General features: G+C 36.1%; 1 protein-coding gene across 1 annotated transcript in view; it reads right to left on the bottom strand.

Moving 5' to 3' along the window:
* LOC145672910 (cytochrome P450 4C1-like) overlaps nucleotides 1–22,734 on the bottom strand; it is an 84,880-nt gene that overhangs the window by 43,341 nt on the left and 18,805 nt on the right. Inside the window, exons 2-4 of the mRNA XM_081742111.1 lie at nucleotides 7,653–7,849; nucleotides 6,588–6,694; nucleotides 5,767–5,857 (exon numbers count right to left, since the gene is read on the bottom strand). Of these exons, the coding sequence (XP_081598237.1) occupies nucleotides 5,767–5,857; nucleotides 6,588–6,694; nucleotides 7,653–7,836 (382 nt within the window). The 5' untranslated portion in view covers nucleotides 7,837–7,849. The remainder of the gene's footprint in view (nucleotides 1–5,766; nucleotides 5,858–6,587; nucleotides 6,695–7,652; nucleotides 7,850–22,734) is intronic.

The following is a 22,734-nucleotide window of genomic DNA, read 5'->3' as shown; positions in this document are numbered from 1 at the left end:
ATCGAAACATAATAATTAATTCTATTGCAATCAAATTGCAAGACATTGTGTCTCACATTATATTTGTGAGGAAAAATGTATATCTGTGTTTCACACTTTGAGCGTCTACTGTGAATCTACAATTTTAAGTTCCATACTGTGTTACTATTCTGTACATTTTTAATGTTAAAAAGGTATTTGTTATAATTGTTACCACCATTATTGCTTCTTTATTGTTGCAGACTATTTCGTAACTTGAAATTTTAAAATATTATTAAATCATTTCGAGAAAGCAAACCTGCATACAAATTACTGTCATTTGTGTTTTAGAATTACAAGAGATTTGTTTGTTCGTTCGTTATTTAGTAATCTTCCTTCTTAGTGAAGGGTTGAATACAATTTTCGAAAGAGAAAGTGTATTTTTATAAACCTGAGTCCTATATTTCATTGTAATTGTTTTCTATTTTTAAATTAGAATGAAAAATAAGCACAATGATTACCACGGATTGAAACCACTGATCGAACTTTCTTGTTTGTGGAAAATATATCAGTAATCACAGAAAAAATACCAAGGTGTTTTATGTTTACAAATAATAATAATAATAATAATAATAATAATAATAATAATAATAATAATAATAATAATAATAATAATAATAATAATAATAATAATAATAATAATAATAATATGAGTGTGCCGCGAGAATTCAAGTTACACCTGAAGCGAGCCGCAAGTTGAAAAAGGTTGGGAAACGCTGCTATAAGGAGTTGGTTTGACAAAACTGCTTATTTATATATTTACCCTTACAGTTTACTTGCCTTTCCGGGAGACAAAAATTCTCAAGAGCTAATTGATTTATTATCATCAAATTTGGTCAGTATCTACAGGATCAAACGTTACGAATTTAATTCATTTATGAAAGCGCTATTCAAACCGAAAGGAACACAAATTAACGATTTCTGGTTTTTACATTGCTCACTGCAGATCAGAAACGGTAATAGAAAGCGAGAAACGGTTTTCTGCAATCGATTAGGGGGTAGAAGTATATACAGGGTGGCCCAGAAGTAGATATACATCCCTGTATTGATCAAGCGTAAGATTCTAGCTTATGGGTTTATTTTACTTCAGCTGTTCCGGGCTTAAGGTATAAGTAAAAAAGCATGAAGAATAAACAATAAAGAACTACCTGTTTTATAACAATAAGAAATGAAATACAGTGAGCAGATCAGTACAGAACTGTATATCTACTTTTGGGCCACCCTGTATACCATCAGGACTCTTGAATCTCTTTATTTATTGAGTTGAGTTGAGTTTGAGTTTAACGTCCCGTTCAGCAGCGAGGCTATATGAGACGTGGACCTACTGATTAACGTGGAATCCGAACCACATGAGCTCCCGCCGGGAATCGAACCCGGGTCTCCCACGCCAAAGGCGCGTACGCTAATCTTTATTTATTGAAAACGGAAGTGGCAGAAAATCTACTTTTGGTTTTTAACGGTGATCGCTATAGAGTAAAAACGATCATAACTAGCGAGAAGATTTTCTTTCTCTTGAACCAATTAATCGTTTTAACTATGTATTCCATCACCAGTGTAATCTTTCCAATGCGCTCCAGCATAATAAAAAGTATAAATTATTTTTGGCAACAAACGACATAATTTTTTTGTGTGTCACAATGTTTTTCGATTGTCTCGAAAACTAAGCATGAGGGTTTCCACTTCTTCAAATCATTATGTTCAACTTAATGAGATAAATCGATTAGTACATCTCCAATCTTTGGACTTTTATTATTATTATTATTATTATTATTATTATTATTATTATTATTATTATTATTATTATTATTATTATTATTATTATTATTATTAACAATTCTACCTTTTGGCAGGTCCTGGGATTGCGAGGGTCTCCTAATTTTTTAAAACTTTAGATTTGGGTCTGGAAATCTTTCTTCTACGTTGCTTGATCTTAAACTTCCTCTATAATTTCTAATATTTTCATCTATTTTTCAGATCATCGCTCAATTGAGATTTTCTTCTTCCTATTCCTCGCTTTTCTTTCATCTTCCCTTCTATGGGGTATCAAGATGACAATTTCTTTCCAAGATGTGTCCTATCCAATTGGCCTTTCTACGAAGGATGCTGGCTAAAAGCGTCCTCTTCTCTCCTATTCGTTTTAAAACATTCGTTTATCTTCTCCGTCTTCCTCCAACATCACATTTCGAAGCTCTCCAACTTCCGTAATGCTTAAGTCTCTGACACACACAATGCAATATACTTTTGACGAATCTTGTTGAATGCTTCTTTGGCTATGGCAATTTTCCGCCTGATGTGTTTGGTGCAGAAGCTTCTGTCGCCAAAATACTTTCCAGATACTTGAAATGATCGACGTCTTCAAGTTCTCTTTTTCCTACCATGACGTGTAACGGCGCGTAGCTTCCTAATGTTAAATATTTTGTCAATCATCTTCTGTAGTCCTTCTTCGGTTCTAGCTATAATAGTCGTATCATTTGTATACTTAATTTTGTTAATGATCTGACCCCCAATCTTGAAATCTTGAATTCCCTTCACTAAACAATCACTGTAAATGTTTAATAACTGGGACGACATACTACATACTTGTCTCGTTCCTCTTCTAATCTCCACAGAATTCTCCACAGGTTTCTCCTACATTCAAGTGTAACTTCATTCGTTGTCCTGGGGGCGCGGTGGCTCAGTGGTAGAGCGTTCACCTCTGGTGCTTGGGGTCCCGGGTTCGATCCCAGCCCCCGCCAAGTGAACTTTGTGGTGGACAAACACCGTGCTCGTGGGTTTTCTCGGGGTTCTCCCGTTTCCTCCCACTTTCTTCATTCCACCATTTCACTCATCTCTCATTATCACCGTCTCCTTTAGCCTAACCGGCATAACCGTGGGACGTAAAACTCAAAGATTTCATTTTTCGTTGTCCTATGTACAGGTTTTGAAAGAGTCGTCGGTCTGCCCAGTTGACTCCGATTTCTTTAAGTATTTTCACAAGTTTAGTCTAATTGTCCCGATCGAAAGCTTTTAGCCAATCTATGAAACACAAACACAACTCTTCGCTTATGTCAAGAACTTGTTCTGATATAATTCTCATTAGCCCAACAGCATCTGTGGTGTGTTTCCCTTTCCGAAATCCAAATTGATCTTCCTCTAGCCTCTCTTTTATCTTACTTTTCAGCCGCCTGTTCAGTATACGAGCAATAATCTTTTCATTGTGAGAAATAAGGTTCTGTGATCGCTGCACTTCTTTACTTGCTTTTTCTTGGGCAATGTAATCATTATAATATCAAAAAATCCTTTGACCATTCTCCACTCAGGTAGATCTTGTTAATAAGTGAAGTCAGTACTTTCATTGCATTGTCTTCTAAAACCTTTAGCAAACCTGCTTGTATATCGTCGTCTCCAGTGGTCTTCCTAATTCACATGTCTTTGATGGCTTGTACTACTTCACTTTCCAATATACTGGGCCCTTTTTCTTCATCATCCATCTCTTTTTTTGCTTCGATCTCCATATCATTGGGGCGGTTCTTTTGATCATACAAACTTCCCCAACTCTAAGGATTCTTTAATGGTCAGTGAATACATATATTGGACGCCCATTCGTCTAAATTACGTTTCTCTAAATTGAGTTAAAATAAAACGTAGAAATATACTATAAACTCTCGTTAACACGAATTCCAAGGGACTGGAAACTCAAGAATTCGTGTTAGAAAAAAAAGTCGTGTTAACCGAACGAACCAAATTTTGCCGATCACCCAAGGACGGTGTTTATCACTGCCGTCTGCATTACATACAAGGACAAAGGTCAAACCTCCACTATGGCACTTAGTCCTCCACTATGGCACTTCTCACCTTTTATTCCGAGGGCATGACTTGGAAAAAGATTATTTTAAAAGATCCACTTTCGTCCATATTGTATAATCACACAAGGCATACTTTTCTCTCACTTTGTCATATACACAGTTATTTGCTCCTTCTTCATCAACTTTATTTGCTTCACCACAAATCATTAATAATGTAAATGAGTATCTCTGGTGAAATCGGTAAAGCTAACCAGCGGAACAACTGAAATATTGAAATTCTAAACTTTTGGCAATCTTGTTTGCTTTCGATTGAATTATAGGTCCACTTAAAGGTACATTGGAAGCACACACATGATTGAAGTCTCCACATCTTCGTACTTAGCACTGGAAAGTTGCTTAGATTTGTTCCCGGAACCCGATGCAACACCATTAATAACTTTTTCACGATCTTTTAAGTACTGTAGATAAGGTAGATTTGAGAGGTCCATGCTTTTTGGCAATTACACTTTTCTTCTACACAGGACAGTCTACTTCCTCTAGGATTTTGAGTTTTGTTTGCAAATCTACTTTTGTCTGCTTCCTCTTGGCCATGACTCCTCGCGTATTAGCTCACATTTAAATAATAGAAAAGCAAGTCTGAACACAGAACTGCAATGTTACCGTGTTCGCTAGAAAAGTGTTCGAATATTCGCATCCTAACTTCAGAGGTCAGAAGGAAGAGGAAAAAATAACGTCAATATTGCTCACATCCGAAGAGTCAAGTGGCGGAAACAACGAGCATAAACGACTTCCAATTCTTGGAATTTCCATGCAGAAAATCCAGGCCAAATTATAAAATTCGCAACTAAGCTGATAATGGAAAGTTACATATTTTAAAATTGCTGTCACCAGTTTGCAGCCACAGGGGCGGGTAGAGTTATTTTCTATTGTACAGCGGTGGACACTTCTAAATGGTACAGTCATATGGAGATTTACGGCTAAGGTGTACCATTTAGAAGTGTCCACCGCTGTACAGTCACCAGCTCGTCTGCCAAGCAGCTGTAGTGTTCAGTGGTTGAGGGAGGAAAGAATTGACATCTCATAAGAAACAAATAAGCGTTTCTTGTTTCTCTCTCATTTACTAGGCACTTTTCTTCTGTATAGATACTTACAAAAACTGATCTGGAGTAAAATTTTTAAAAGAAAGAAAGAAAGAAATGTTGATATTTCGTGTTAAATGAAAACCTCTAATGACGGAAAGGACTTAAAAACGAGTTCATAATTTGTACTAACCGAAATTCGTGTTAACCGACCAAACTTCCTATAAGATAAGGTACATCCCTGCCTGCACTGAAATTTTGTTAATGTTAATCTAGTGTACCGCGAATTCTGTCGAGGAGTTTGAAGCTTAAAATATACAAAACGGTAATCATGCCTGTTGTTTTGTATGGCTGCGAAACATGGTCACTTACTCTGAGGGAAGAACATAGACTGAAAGTATTTGAGAACAAGATCCTGAGACGAATATTCGGACCCAAGAGGAACGGGAATGGGGAATGGTGAAAACTTCATAACGTGGAAGTACATAATTTATACGGTTTACCCAACATTGTTAGAGTCGTCAAGGGGTCTAGGAGGCTTAGGTAGGCAGGTCATGTAGCTAGAATGGAAGAAAGTAGAAACGCTTTCAAAGTCTTGACTAGAAGACCAATCGGAAAACGACCATTAGGAAGACCTAGGCGGAGATGGGAGGACAATATTAAGATGGATCTCGCAGAGATTGGAATACAAAGTAGAAACTGGATGCAGTTAGCAAACGATAGAAATCAGTGGAGAGCTTTTGTGAACGTGGCATTGAACCTCCGGGTTCCATAGGCCATATAGTTAGTTAGTTAGTTAGTTTAATCTAGTGTACGGCTTAAGCGAGTTCGTATTAAGGGAGGTTTACTGTATTTCCAATATTCTAACAAAAAATGTATCTTACCTGTACTTGTAAGCAATCCAGTGCCAAGCCAAGGATGGAGAAATTTGTATATTCTGCTTTTCTCAATATGTTTACTGTTGTTTAACAGCAACTGTAAAAGAGTAAGAAAACAATCATGAGGCTTAATTGTTAATAACTATATGGAGGTGTTAATTAACTTATTATCATAAATTTAGGGGGTTATACTGTGCATTAAATGAAAGATAAAAAAGAGTTTTAAATTGCAGAAATTATTTTCTGTGCTAAACATGTATGTACTAAGAATACTTTCTGTCCGTGAAGAGGTTACTAAAACATTGTAGAGGAAAGACGTTTTTTAGTGTTGGTATCTGAATTTGTCCGTTACCCTGTAATAATACATATATTTTTGCCGAAAAATGTCATTACTATGAATATTTTATATATGTTATTGAGAGATATCGTTAAGGAAGGTTTCACTCAAAATTATGTTTCTACAAACTAAATGAATTCGTTTTTACCTTGAAATTATCAAACCAGGAGCTATGGCATAAGGTTTGTTAAATCACTTTCTATTTGAATCTTTTAACATAATTTTATACATCTCTTTTAACATAATGTCTCAAATTACCTTTTGGTTAGGACAATGTTGTGAGTTACCTGATAAACAATGCCAAAAACAGACAAGTTACACTAACTCGCAAGTCCAAGCTATTAATACTCAACACTAGCGACAAATAAAGAGTAGGCCATGTGTTGTGATTGATGCGTCCCATTTGGTCATCTGTTGCAATAGCGATCTTACTTTTTCAGTAGTATCTGTCTAAAGTAGATCTTGTTTCAGCTTAATTTTATCATCTTACCTCAACATCATTTGGATGTAATGGGTGTATTATAGGATACGTGGCACTCCATGTCCTAAAAATTGGCCAATATTCTGTGCAATATTGACTGATCTTCTTAAAGACTCCTGAAATATAAGGACAAGTGTAAAGATAAAGTTTTGATTGTGTATTTAAGTGATATATTTGTTACTCACATTTTCCTTTATATGATCAAATAAATAATTATTAATTTTAATGAATTATATGCCTTAATATAGTACTAGACAAGATTATTTAATTATTTTCACAGTGAAAATGAAGATAGCTATGAATAGAATCATTTTCTAGTTCTCACTCACATTTGCTTCCAAATTAATAGATTACGAATATTTATTACGAGCTTCTATTTTATTGTATTTTAATATAGTTTTATCTCACCTTACATTTTATCAAAATAGCCCATAAAAGCTCACCCTTGGTACTTCATGTATCGATCTAAGCTCGATTCTTGTAAGATAAAGACATGGAGAATAGATTTCATGTAATTTATCTGCTAATTACTTTCAACGATCTTAAACAGTTCGTTACTGGATTCTCTATGTCTCTGTGTGTGTGTGTCTCTGTCTGTTTGTTATTTACGAATTTTTCAATTTTGAGTCCTTCGTTTGATAGAGCATCAAAAACTATCTTTAAAAAAAAGTATTGGGATTTTTCGCGCCACTGTTACCGTTCTCGAAATATTGGCCAAAAGAGTCCCGATTTCGGAATATTTAAGGAGCCATATCTTTGGAACCGTAAATCATAGAGAGATGATATTGATGTTAATCAATACCTAATAGTATGGTGAACATTTTTGTACCAAATAGTAACCGATAACCACTGGTTATATCTGCGTTTTTAGTATATATACGATGATAAAAGAGTAACAGCTCTATATAACTAATTCAATAGATTTCCTGATACACGGGTTCCAAGTAAGTGTATTATCTATTGAAGTTAATCAAATGAATATAATATACAATTCCATATAAATTTCAAAAAAATTATTTTTAACTTCGTTCTGGCAATGTTCTTGGATCATTCTCAACTGGTTAAATTTCTTACCTGATCTCGATAATGTGATGAATTGTAAGAGATTTCCCATCACTGGATTAGTTGGAGGTCCAGGCACTTTCTCTATCAACTGAACGAATCTTCGATTTCTAATTTTGTGTCGCACCACTAGAATTACTATAGGAAGTACAGGCACCAGAGTGTACCAGATCAACCAACTGAATGAGACATCCATGATTGGGAGTTGTCTGAAGTAGAAAATAAAGTATTAGTTTTATGGTTTCATTCAAATGAAAAGACAGGGAAACAAATCTAAATTATCATCCAAGCTAAACCTAATGTTTTTTTTGTTGTTTTTTACTTGTAAATGTTATTTATTTATGTATAAATGTTTCAGGCACAGATCAATATCAATTAGACACTGAAACAATGTAACAACGTATATAAGAAATAACAAAAAGCAAGAAGAAAAATTTTAAAAATAAAAATAATAAAACATATACTATTGTATTTACATATATACAATATGTACCATATTTGCAGAGACTTTAATCTATATATTAATAGCGCTGTCTGTGAACAAAAAACTTCAGATCCAAATTGAAAGTAACTATGTTTGTGACTCTTAATTTCTTGAACCACCCGACCAATCACTATCAAATGTTTGACGTAGATGCAGTTCTGACCTGGGAGTGTTTTTCGCTATTCACTTTGACGGTAGAACTTAGGGGTGGTGGAGGAATGGGAATTATTTAAAAAAATAAATAAAACTTAATAACTCTTAAACCAAACGACCAATCTCGATCAAATTTTCAACATAGATAACGTTCGTGCCTGGGATGTATTTTACCATTTCCCTTTGACGAAACAATGTAGGAAATGAGGAGGAGGAGACATGTAAAAATTAATGAATATAAAATTAAAAGTGACCACGTTCGTGAGTTAGTAACTCTTAAACCATCCGATCCATATTAGTCAAACTTTCAACATACATTACGTTCAAACGTGGAATGTTTTCATTTTACTTTGACGGCACGATGTAGGGGAGATGAAAGGGGGACATATATTTCAAAAAATAAATTAAATTCTCAACATACATGACATTCGAGCCTGGGATAATTTTTATCATTTAACTGATCTCGATCAAATTTACAACATACATGACATTCGGGACTGGAATAATTTTTATCATTTAACTTTGACGATGCAACGTAAGGGAAGAGGAGGGGGAGGAGGAGGAGGAAATGATCAAATTTTCAACCACCTGACCGATCTTGATCAAATTTTCATCAATCTAGATGAAGTTCGAAAATGAGATGGTTTTTGGCATATCACTTCAACGTGTAACTTAATGCAGGGGGAGAGACATTTGAAAATGATCGAAAATGACCGACATTAGTGTCGAATCTATAGTTTTTGGGGTCGCTGAGATGAACAGTGACACTTCTGTTTTTGGGGTTGCTGAGATGAACAATGATACTTCAGATGCTGTGCCCCGCAACGCGGGGAGGGGAGAGGGATATATAAAAATAACCGAAAATGACCAATATCAAAGAGCGCTTTAGTAATAGTAAAAACGGAACATATTACTGTTTTTCTTTAATTTAACCTAGCGAAATCGGGGTGTGTCTTAGATTCGAGGATATATTAAATTCGAGTGATTATTAAGAAATTCTTAAAGATATTATTACAGTAACATGTTATTAAAACTACTTTGCTAGCCATCAATATTTTTTGTTTAGGAAAAATTTTATTACTACAAGATAAAGGGAAAAGCTTACTTAATGCTAATGCATGAATTATTTTATTGTATACAGTTTTTTGACACTACACGAGACTTTGTTCCTTTAGCACGTAGCAATAAAACTTTTTTTTTAAACCAATGTAACGTACCTCAGTAGCTACCGCTCTATATTGTTTCCTTATTTACTGTTCAACACATAGATGTAAGCATACCCCTAGATCGGGAAGTAACACAGGCATCCTCCCTTGTAGAAGATTTTGACAAAAACTGCATAGTTGAATGGATTACTACTAACACAAGAGGCTCAGAAAAGTATATAATGACGTACGTTGCATCACATTAAGTTTAGGGGTGATTGAATTTTTTTTTAAATGTAATATCATGTGAAAGGAAATTCATGTAAGAAAAACATAATATAAACGTCCCTTCATTAGAGTATTCCTCACTTTAACCTGTTAACCGAAACTAAACGGCGTGACAAACATCTTGGCATTTGAAGGAGGCACTCCAACTTCCCTTTAAATGCTGCTAACAAATGAGAGATCAACGGTATTGGCAGGGGTGTAGCCAGCAGGTTTATGTAGGGGGGGCCCGTCGTTTTTGAGGGGGGGCCAGCTACAAAGCCAAAAGAAATTATGTTGCAGCTAGTGTTTTTGAGGCATGAAAAAACTGGCAAATTTTGGTTTCCAGCTTCTTCTTCTTTATTATTATTATTATTATTATTATTATTATTATTATTATTATTATTATTATTATTATTATTATTATTATTATTATTATTTGCTTTTTATGCATAAATTATATTCCAGGTAGTTTTTATTATGTTTAACCAATAATCACTGTCCCGGACCAAATTCCTTACCGGACCCGGAATATACCTTTTGCATAACTAGTTTAAGCCCTTGTACACAGAACCTATCTACATAAGGCTAATTTTCTTTGAAATTTCACTTATTTTCTTTAAGATTTCCTGACAAAAATAATTATTTATTATTCGTGACTTAAAAAAAAAAAACATAATTATTTAATTAACATCTATGTCTTATTTCCTGTTCTAGGGGCCGTCCACATATTACGTAACGCTATTTTTGACCAATTTTACCCCACCCTTCTGCTTGTCACACTTTGTAACGCAAGGCCGAACCCCACCCCTTTGTTACGTAACACTTTTTGATCTTTATTTTTTCATTATTTTGATTATTTTAGGGTAGAACTTTTTTTTATTAGAAAATGCTTATATTATTGTGAATATATTTATAGCGTTTTTCGCCAACAAATCAAAGTATTAGAAAATGGTAGACTCGTAATAATCTTTTAACCCCATAAGGTTGTTTAATTAACCAAGGAGGTCGCACCCATCAGTTTAGGACACTGGTGATTGGCAAGGAGAATTTACTGCGGAAGATGCAGTCAAAACAGGATTTAAAGAAATAACATCGACCTCTTCTTCCGAGATACAGGGTGCTTCGTGCATTTGAAGTTCGCCAGTCTTAACGATACAGAGTTCTGTTCCTCGCAGGCCCGTAGCCAAGGGGGGGCTAGGGTGGGCTCAGCCCCCCCCTAAATTTTTTGCAGCCCCCTAACTAAAGTCATAGTTCGAATTAACGGGGTATGCCGGGGAAATTCCCCTTCGGTAAAAATGTATGTCCGGCTCGTATCACAGAAGTAACATAACATCCATTTCTGGGATAATTTTTGCCTTCTACATTTACAGCAAAAATACATAAGCATCCCCCTCTCGTTCGAAAGTTTAATTCGAACACTGACTGAAATGTTGGAAGAAATTGTATTTCCAAATGTACTTTAGAGTGCTAAATTAAAATTTACTTTTATTATCCTCATTTAAAGTATTGGCCTATTTATGCGCTACGCTTCTTTGAATTGCTAATATTTCTTTGAGCGTGAGACTTTTTTTTTTTTTTTTTTTTTTTTTAATGCTTCATGAGCAAACGACCCTCGCTGCAGGAGAAACATAATTTATGGTTATTCTATCGGCAAACATGCATTTGTGTTCGGAAACAACATAGTTTTACCATAATCTGCGGACGAAGAGTTTACTTCTTCCTGTCCTTCTTGGAATTTGCAACTGAAAACATCCTTTTGCTGTGAGTCATTGGCTTTCGGTCAATATGCGAGAGATTGAAAAGACAGCATCCCTTAACAGGGGGTCGCTACTGCTTCGCTCTAATCATCACACAGGTGTATGGATTTGTTTTGTGTATATTGGACATGGAGAGGGGGGGATTTTGACTACGTTTTATGTCACGTGATAACGGAGTAAGAAAAGTTTCCTTTTCTGAATTGTGTTTACTCTTGTTGTGTTATGAGTTGAACATGGTTGTAATTGAAAGTTGATCGATGCTGGTTTCTGAAGATGCACCGAAGTTGACTTGAAGAATGAGAATTGTAGTGTATCAGCAACTTGACTATTTGTTAAATAACTTGGAATAGATAAGTAATACTTTTAATATATCTTTAAACTAAAAATAAGTTCGATTCACTTAATCTTTTTCGGGGATGAATTATTAGATACTTTATTAAAATAATTTAATAATTGTTGCCAATTTTTGGTGCCAGAATCAAATGTTCATGCAGATCATCAGACGTAAGCCTAATCATCCAAAGTTACTATTTTCTAAAAGAATACCTTGCAATCTTCTGGTATGTAAACAAAAAATGTAGGGGACTAAACGGAGGTAGTAGTTGCACTTATAGGAAAAACAGAATTTTCAATTAAAAATTGAACCTTATTGGATGATAATATGTATAATGCTTTATAAATTTGAAATTTGATCTTTGACTTAAAACAGGGTGCGTTGGGGAGTTTAGCATCCCTCTTCAGCAGGGAGGCTATGTAGACACGGGACCTATAGCTTAAAGTAACATCCAAATCACTATCGGTTTGAATCCGAGGACTCCCAGTACGGTTTGAACCTGAAACCAGACGCGCCAAAGTCGAGCGCTGTGCCCATGAGGCTACGGGGTAGTCCACAAAAGTAACAATTTGTTAATGTAGTTTCATTTTGAAGAAGAGATATCTTCAATAGAAATAAGTAAATAGCTGTTTAAATCATTAGTTCTTAACTTAAACTTTTTTAGTACCGGTACCTGCGAAAGTCACTGATTTCGAATTCTTATTTGTACAATGTAAAGAAGAATTTCATGTATACTTTGATATGAATTGTACTATACAAAGAAAATTTAATGAATTGTTACTTCTCTTATCAATTTCGTTTCGAGAAAGAAGGTAACTGCGCTAGAACAGGGAACTTTTTTGGAGTTATTTCTTATTTGAATGCTCGAGTACCAAAACATAACAGATTATTTTTACTTAAATGACTTTAGTAGCAATCGTCCTAAATGATTGTTGATAGTATGTTCCAAAAAGTCTAGAGCAGTGGTTTATAAACTGGAGTCCGCGGACCCCGGGGGTCCGCTTGACCTGGCTACGGGGTCCGCGACGTCTAAAAATTGAAATGTGTTGTGATAAAATGGAACTCACAGCTGTTATGCAAAATGTATTTTTTCAGTTACTAAAAAGAAAGCAATTAGAAATTATATCTACGTTTGTAAATTTGAATATTTTCTTTACTAAATTTCTGCTCTGAAGCCGGTCAACCGTTATATAGGACTACTTCAGGTGAGAGGAATTCCTTCTTTGTTAGGGCATTTTTTCAAAAGGAATTGTACATTAACTGCACCGTGCCGATCTTGTTTTGTTGAGTTACAACAATGACATCACCAGAAATCTCGATCTGGACAAATTGTTCTAAGATTAGCAGCATCCAAAACAAGGAGACTTATACTGTGATTGTGTTGTTAGTGATTGTTCAAATGTTCAACTTGTTTCTACTATAGTGTGCCAACATGAGGAGTGTATATATGCGTGTTGTGTTTGTGTTTCTTAATCTTATAAAATTTATAAATTTGTAGATAGCAAAAATCCATAAACATATCATTATTTTTTTCGAACATCACTATAAAAAACTGATCAAAAAATGTTTAGAAGTACAAGTGTAAAATAAAGCGCGTAATATTTGAAGAAATATAAAATTTCGTATCTAAGGACATGTAAATAATAATACAGATAAGATGTTAATTTCATTTTTCCAATATGCATATATTTGTTTAGGCCACATGTATTTCAAAATATTGATTTAAGATTTTGAAACCCTTCTCTGTAGAATCTCTTTGAAGATAGTATTAAATCTCATTACTCTCTAAATATTTTCGTGTTTCACAAATATTGTTTCAGTCCATCAAAAATTTAAAAAGGTATTTCCTGTACTAATTCTTTGGAAATTTCAATGATTGGTTCGTTCGGCCAACTATTTTTTTAAAATATTTTTTTTTTATTTCCTTGAAGATGAGAAAACGGAAGAAATATTTTGTTGCCATAACATATAAATAAAAAGGAAACACATAGTATTCTAGCTTTCAGGTACAATTCTACTAACGCTATATGGGTAAATTTTAATAGTAATTCTTTCACGCTGTAGTTTTAGTTTTAAGATCATAAGAAATTATTCATCATCACACACAGACATTATATATATATATATATATATATATATATATATATATATATATATATATATATATATATATATATATATATATATATATATATATATATATATATATATCTTTGTGTGTGCCCACCCTAATTTACATTTAGCCCCCCCTAAATTTCGAGGCTGGCTACGGGCCTGGTTCCTCGTCGACCACAAATTCGAAGTGGCTGCACACGTGAAGGAGCAGGGACATCTCGTTTGTAAACAAGCTTTCGAGCACCTTCTTTGGACTTCGGACTTCAGTTTACCACTTTATAAATTCTTTTTTTAAACAAATTGGTGCGAGAATGCGAATAAACTCGATTTCTTCAGAAACATTCAAATCCAAAAATAATAATAATAAAGTAGTACGACAATAATATCCGACGAATAAGGTTTTTAATATCTTTAGGTCTGCAAATCGTGCATTGTTCCGTCAAAAATGTTTCAAGAAAAAAAAAGTTTCTTCTGTTTCACATGCGAAATTTCTTCGAAGAAAAGAATGGGTAATGATTCGAATCAGAAGTTTTAAATAATATTCTCAGAAATAGCGATGCAAGTGGGAACGCGAAGGAATTTTAAAGCGGTAGTTACGATCACTAACAACTAACTCCAGAAAATCGTGTAACGTAAATGCAATGCTGCGATAGCCGCAAAACCGAGTTTTATTGTATTGTGATACACACAGAGTTCTTCACCAGTCATGCTGGTGTCTAGTGCGTCTTCGAATAACTTCTGTATGATTCAATTTACATAGGCTATAGTTCGAAACTTTCCGAAATAATATAATTATTTATTTATATATCTATATATACAGGGTGAACGGTAACTACGTGGACGAACTTGGATGGGCGATAGTAAATCTTAGAAAAGCAAAAAAAAAAAAAAAAAAGTCCTAGTGATCATGGGGGAAATTCCGTCCCATTTAGCAATGACAGAGTGTTGAAAGCATGGGAACATGTACTTCAGAGGCCAACAGCTTAAAAACAGCTTCAGAGGCCAACATCGTGGAGAGTGTGGTTAAAAACGTCAGTTAGAAACTCATACCTACTCTATTGAAAAATCCATATTTGAAAACGCAGCTACGTGTGCGCACGGGATTAACAACGTGTGACACTTCTTTCCTTTACAGCATATCCGGGAATCCCTCCGTTCCTTTGGGGAATTCCGTGCGCACGCATAGCTGTGTTTCCAAACATGCATTTTTCAACAGAGTAGGTATGACTTTCTAAGTTACATTTTTAACCGCATTCTCTATGATGTATTGCTTTCGACACTGTCAGTCCTAAACGGGATGGAATTTCCCATGTTCACTACGACTTTTTTTTTTTTTTTTGCTTCTTATTAGATGTACTATCACCCGCCCAAATTTGTCCACTTACTTACCATTCACTCTGTAATATATATATATATAATGAAATTACTACATTTGTAACAACTCTTGAGCCACCCGACTGATTTCGATTAAATTTTCAACGTAGATGAGTTTCGGGCCTGGAATGTTTTTTATAGCTTTACTTTGAATGTGCACTTTGAAGAGAAGCGAAGATATACAAAAATGATCGAAAATGACCAATATTAATGTTGAATCATAGTTTTCGGAGTGGCTGATACGAACAGTGCCACTTCCGATGCCGTTTAAATCCAAATTCAGTGGCCATTATTACTCCTAAGGGGGATGATGACATGTGAAAATAATTGAAAATTACCGATTAATTGAAATCCATACTGAAAAACGTTGTTTTTCACCAAATTTTTCATCTGGTATAAATATGTTTTTTTAAATACTAGTTACAGCATATAAAAAATGTAATGCAGGCCTACTTACAAATCAGTTTAGTACCATTGTTTTGTGGTAGTATTTACAGTAAATTGTTGAAACGTTTGTTTTCAAAGTGTCAAATATAAATCGCAGTAAACTGTGATATCTGCTGTAAAAAAAAAAAAAAATAATAATAATAATAATAATAATAATAATAATAATAATAATAATAATAATAATAATAATAATAATAATAATAATAATAATAATAATAATAATAATAAACCATACTGTTTTCCGACTGGTATAAGGAGGAAATACCATACTATATTTCGATTGGTATAGTAAAATAGTATTTTTCCATAATGTTTTACCGTAAATTATCAATTATATGTAAACTTTGTTATTTTCAAGTGAATGAAGCGAGGTAATCTTACAATGATGTTTTTAAAAGCTGGTCATTTGGGGGGGCCAGGAAGTCATTTGGGGGGGCCGGGCCCCGATATGCCCCCCCATGGCTACACCCCTGGGTATTGGCACGTTTATTTTGTACACATCCACGTCCAACCTCTGCCTCCTGATTCACGCTGTAATTCGTCTGCTTAGCCATAGCCACACCCCTAACACTCGGCAACGTCGCGTCAGAGCTTGCGTTTTATTCGTTTAGCTGAAATGCCAAGATGTTTGTCACACAGGCTTTAACACTCAGCAGCGAGTGAGAACATGGAACATACTCGTATGCAAGGTAGTTTAATAAGAGTTGCCAACCGTCGGAAGAAAAAATACTAAATCCTGCTACATATTACACGATCACTCTCTACGTTATTATATCAACCATTAAGAACAATGTTATTTCTTGATCATGAACTCAGTTTTCATGTCGTTCGTTCACTTCGTATGGAAAATCGAACTTTCAGTTGTCCCACGCTGTAAAAACAAAACTATAGACAGTGAAATCACTCTTTTATTCTCCTAATTAATTTTTCTTTCTCCCATCATTTCTACCCAAAGATCTTTAATATTCCATTGGACGCTTATACAATAGATAAGAAGTCGAACTTTTTTTTCTTTTCTCATGGCTCTAATAATAAGGAAGCTTTCCCTACTTCATCCATGGGCACGAGAACAGATTCTCGTTCTCAACTCATATCTCGATTTTTTTTTTTTTTTTTTAAACCAAGATCATGGTAGCGAAAGTAAGTTATATTCCTCCAGATGAACTTATCAAGTGAAGAGCCAGTCGATTATCATTTGAGACAATGTTTAGCAGAAGGGGTCCAGCTATTCTTTTCTTTTTAAAAAAATATTACAATTTCATTAGTTTTTGTTCACATTAGGTTAGTTTAGGTCAGTTTGGGTTAGTTTAGGTTAGTTTTGGTTAGATCTGGTTAGTTTATGTTAGATTAATTTAGTGTAGGGGTGCAGCATAATTTTCGAAAAAAAATGATAGAATTTCACTTATTTCTATTAATATTATGTTAGTTTAAGTTAGTTTAAGTTAGTTTACGTTACATTTAGTTACGTTATATTAGGTCTAAGTACTTGCATTTTCCATTTCTCCCCTAAATTTTGTATTTTTAACGTACTTCGGGGCCCCTTCTCCTAAACATTTACCCTCATTTGTTATTCATTAAAATTTTCATTCACTTATTCAGGACTTATGCGTGTTTTGACGCAAGATGAAACAAAGAGAATGCTTTTTTTCTCAGCTTTCCTAGCTACACAAAAAGAGCAGTTTGCAGTTAATCTTCGAACTCTCAATTTGGTCCTGTTCATTCTCCGAAAGGCATTACTTAAATTAAAAGAAAAGTGACTGCGACGAGTCGTGAACCCTGGGCTCTACACGAATCATAGAATTGCTTTGTCTCACATGTGATACAACGGAAGAATTCCGTAAGATTCCTTCGGAACGCACATTTGAGAAAACGTGAAACAACGGAAGTACATCAACAATGTTGCCAAACATAGAAAACATGGTGAACGGCAACAGCACCTGTTTCAAACTAACGAGGAGTTTCTCCTACACGTAGCCACGATTACTTCTGAAGATTTTACATTTCAACAATGTGAGAAATGTCAATGCCCCAGGCAACTACCCGTGTGGCCCCCATGTAGATCTCCTTCCAGAAGATATCCGAAAGCACCTATCTTCAGCTTGTGGCTGACAATTTTACTGTAATATATCATACGAGCTCCAATTGGCGACAGGCCAGGAACCTGATGTTAATCTGTTTACTTCATTTCTTGCCAATACTAGCACTGAAGATATTGGGTTACTTAAAGATCCGACCAACTCCACCGCAGGGGAACGTCCTTTCAAAAAGCCTAAACGTACAATTAAACCAAGATCAACACCATCCTCACCTGTATATCAGTAATAGTTTTACTCCCCTAACGGTGCCTGACTTACCAGAAGACACAAGTGCAGGGAAGATGGATACCTCTTTTCAAGATACTGAAAACTCGGACTATTCTAAATCATCTGAAGCTATCACTGCTACTGCAATCAAACGGTACATTAAGTCCTTAACTATCTATGATTATCCTGATAATAAGGGCTACAAACTCACCCACGGTGCGGCTACGGTCTGCAAGGACATTCCATATTGCGCGGTCTATAAGACGCATATTAAATATCACTGATTACCTTCTGCAATCACTGATTACCTACGGCAAAGACTTCAAGCTCCAGTATGCCCTGGAATTAGCTAAACAAGAACCAGTCATAAAAAAGTAGTTATACGTCAATTACTAATTGACACTCAGATCAATAATATCAAAACAGATCTCCTCAATCGAGGCTACCCGATTCTTACTGTTAATCAAATGAAGGGCCGAGCTGTTCAACTCCTGCCATTATTTTTAGCCACCTTACAGAAGACTCCGGCTGCAATGGACATCACTCAATTAACTTACCTGGAATTCTACAAAGTCAAGATTGAACTATATAGAGCTCGACCGTACATCCAATGCTATAGATACCAGAGACTTGGTCATACCCAGTCATCCTGTCATGCGAACCCAAGATGTATTAAATGCGCCGGTAATCATGCTATCTATCTGTGCACTCGCACCACCAGAGATGAATCAGTGATGCGTGTTAATTGCAAGGGGGGCACCCAACCAACTCCCCGAGGTGCCCCACCATCTCAAAAATACTCACTAGACGATCTACTCTACAGAAACTTCCACGCAAAGATTTTCCACTACTACTTCAAGACTCATCATCTGAACATCGTCTCATTCTATAAGTAAACCTCTCTCTGGTTCAATTTATGCAAAAAAGACCAATTCAATCACATCGCCACCTTTATCATCAGAATGTCTGGAAGCTTCAAACTCACCATTCAAAGAATTATTAGATATCTTCAAGGAACTTAGACTTTCCCAGTTTCTTCAAACTCTAAGGACTCGACTTCCGCAAATACGTGCAGCAGGAGACTCTCTCACAAAAATTTCTCTTATTTTTGACAGTGGCAGCTGTTTACACCACTGATTAATATTAGCAAAAAAACTTTATTTCAGACTGATAAAATTAGTACAGGACCAAACCCTTTTTAGAGCCACTGTACTTGATAACGCCATTGGCTAACAGCAATCCTCCAATTCCTGCTCACCTTTCCTCTTCAAACTAGACTCTCCTTTCATCTGGCTTCACATGAACTACTATAAAAGTTCAATCAAGAATACAATGCGTCGAGGAAAAAAAACATGTCGTTAAACGTAACGCCAAATCCGAAGGACTTTCGTGTCCTCGGTCAAGAAAATAGAAAATGTAGATATTGTGAAGGAGCACATTCATCATACGATCATAAAGTTCATTATGGTGTTCCTAGTGTTGCTGCGACATCACAAGATAAAACTACCTCCAATTCTCAACCTGTGGAGGTTCTTTCAAGAGATAGTTTCCGACTTCCAAAAAAGATTTGTCGGGCCTCTCCTCCATCCACGCCGCAGACGGTGGACACTAACAATACGTTTGAAGCTCTTTCGAGCACCACAGATGAGGAAGAAGCAATGGCTCTCACAGATGACTCCCAATCAAAGGAATCTTCGGCTTCACGTTTTTCTCGCCGTAAGATCAAGTCTTTTTATATCTATGACTATCCCGTGGAAAAGGGCTACAAAATCAGTCACGGTGCATCCGCTCGCTGTAAGGATATCCCATATTGCGCAGTTACCAAGGATGGTATGAAATTTCAATGCCTAAACCAAGACGATTATGCCAATCTCGAGAAATTCTGCCAGGAATACAAATTTTCGTATTCCATGGAGACTACATCTACTGACCGTCATCTAAAAGTTATAACTCGCAAACTCCCAATTGATACTCAATTGGAGAACATCAGAGCAGATCTCACCAACAGAAGTTACGACGTAGTGAACGTTCAATGGCTGACGGGGAAAAATAAAAATCCTATTCCACTTTTTCTAATCACCTTAAAGAAAACGCCAACTTCTCAGGCTATCTTTCAACTCCAATATTTGGAATTTTACAGAATTTCAGTAGAACCTTACCAAGCTAAGACTTACATCCAATGCTTTCGCTGTCAAAGACTGGAGCATACACAATTCTTTTGTTATGCCGCCCCAAAATGTATGCATTGTGCAGCACACCATCTCAGTTACCAGTGCCCTCACCGCAAGGATGAGAAGAGCTACAAATGTGCCAAATGTGGCAAAGACCACCAGGCTATTTTTAAAGGAGGCCAAGTTATTAAACGTATTCAAGCACGCCGAGCTAAAGTTCCTGAGACACCAACTCCAAAAGATTTCTTTCCATTGGTCAAAAAATCTCTTCCTGTTAAGCCGATACCTTCAGAAACCAAACAAACCTATGCTAACGCCACCAATGCTAAGAAACGATCTCCAGCTTCATCACCGCCGGACCTCTCTGAAGACACCAATTCTTCAATCAAAGAAGTCCTTCAAATCTTTCGAGACATTCCCTTTTCTGCATTTCTGCAAGCAATTACGAAGAGGATGCCTGAACTTCGACAATCAGCTGACAACTTCAGCAAGATGACACTTCTACTAGAAATTCTAGTGGACTTCATTTAATGATACATATCAAGCAGTGTTTCTTCTGATTCAGTTTGAGTTGATACAAAGATGACAGGACCACTCGTCGACAGCGTCACAAAGTGTCGTATCTCAAAAAAATCAAAAATTGAGATATTTTACTATGTAGTTGCATACACTGACTTCTACAATTTCCCAAAACGACACATCTGTAATGTGCGTTGTTTTGACAGTGGTGATGACGTCACTTTGTCGTATCTTAAGATGAAGCATATAAAGCATTTTCACAAACAGTCGTATCTTGAGTTACGACAGTTTGTGAGCAACGGATCTTTCGCAACTGGACAGATACGCCTATATTCAAAGCAATTTGTTTATATATACAAAGTGGCCCAAAAGTAGGTATACAGTCCCGTACTTATCAACTCATTGCTTTTTGTATCATTTCTTATTGTTATCCATCAGGTAGACTTAGTTTCTTTATCATTTGTTCCTAATGCATTTATACTTATATCTTAAGCTCGGAACAGCCGAAGCAAATAAACTTATAAGCTAGAATGTCATACTTGATCAATGCGGGGCTGTATACATATATATTTACACGGCATGGGGCGTCCTCAGGTTGCGGATCGACATGAAATGACATTTTCGAGTTTTACGTCCCACGGTTATGCTAAAGGAGACGGTGACTATGAGAAATGAATGAAATGATAGAATGAAGAAAGTGGTAGGAAACGGGAGAACCCCGAGGAAACCCACGCACACGGTGTTTGTCCACCACAAAGTTCACTAGGTGCGAGCAGGGTTGGAACCCGCGACCCCATGAACCAGAGGTGAACGCTCTACCACTGAGCCACCGCGGCCCCAGGTTGCGGATCGAGGAGAAGGCCTTTAGATATAGAGGTTAGCTGCGAAGATACTGAATAAGCAGTCGCGGGCAGACAAGCAGTAACCCTCCAGCGTGGGGGTTTGAGTGAGCCTAACAAACTCATCCTGTAATAGAAAAAAAGACACTTTTTCAGAAACAATCACAGAAGCCTCGGACCAAGACTGATAACTTGGCACATCAGCAAAAGAAAATGGACATGAGATTTGGAACATGGAATATTAGAATTCTTTATAGGGAGGCGCGTTAAAATCCGTAACGAATGAGTTAGAGAAATACAGGATGGACCTAGTAGGAGTTCAGGTTGGTTGCTATGATGGGGTATGCGGTGCAAACACGTAAGAACATCAGAGAAATTTCTCTCCGATTCTTTGAATCTAGGCATGGACAAAATCAGGGAGATTCAGTCCACAGTGCTATAAGCACATCTATTAAGCACTGTGGCCTCGCAACTTGAACCGATTGTTAAACTGGCAAGGAAAAAGAACCCATATACCGTTCATTGTGTTGACAGAAGCAATGTATGGGACTAGATCTCTGTCCCAATGTCTTTGTATTCTGTCAGTTAGACGTGGCGAAAATGGAGATCCAATCAATGGGACGGAAATGCGCGAAGTGAAAGTGAACAAAGACTATCCAAACTGCATTCAGTTTAAGACAAGTCATTTTGAGGACACTTACATAAGTATTTCCCTGAAAAGAACGCAGATTGAATCCACCAGATAGAAGTTCCTACTTTGCAGACTTGTCAAAAATTATCGCTCCAGAGAAGTACGAGGACTCGTTTTAATTGATTGATTGATTTTTAACGTTCCTTTCAGAAGCGAGGCTATATGAGACGTGGACCTACTGATTAACGTGGAATCCGAACCACATGAGCTCCCGCCGGGAATCGAACCCGGGTCTCCCACGCCTACGAGGACTCGTTATCATTGTGTCCGGGCCCAACTCCAATCATTCGAAACCCTGAACATGTTCAATTTTACAGAAACTTACCACATTAGCCATCCTTCTCAAGTGCAATATCAAAGCATGCAATTTGCAACTTTGGAAGATTTTATATTCTGGCAATGACAACTTGATAGCATTATTTTATGTTATGGTTAGTATGCTCCTAATATTGTGTTTCTTGTGTGTTCTCAGGAATTTCGTTTTACCCCCAAGAA

The sequence above is a fragment of the Thermobia domestica genome, chromosome 16, assembly GCF_964235325.1.
Source record: "Thermobia domestica chromosome 16, izTheDome1.hap1.1, whole genome shotgun sequence".
Classification (NCBI taxonomy): domain Eukaryota; kingdom Metazoa; phylum Arthropoda; class Insecta; order Zygentoma; family Lepismatidae; genus Thermobia; species Thermobia domestica.
The sequence above is the reverse complement of the archived record's forward strand: the minus strand, read 5'-3'. Positions and strand labels throughout refer to the sequence as shown.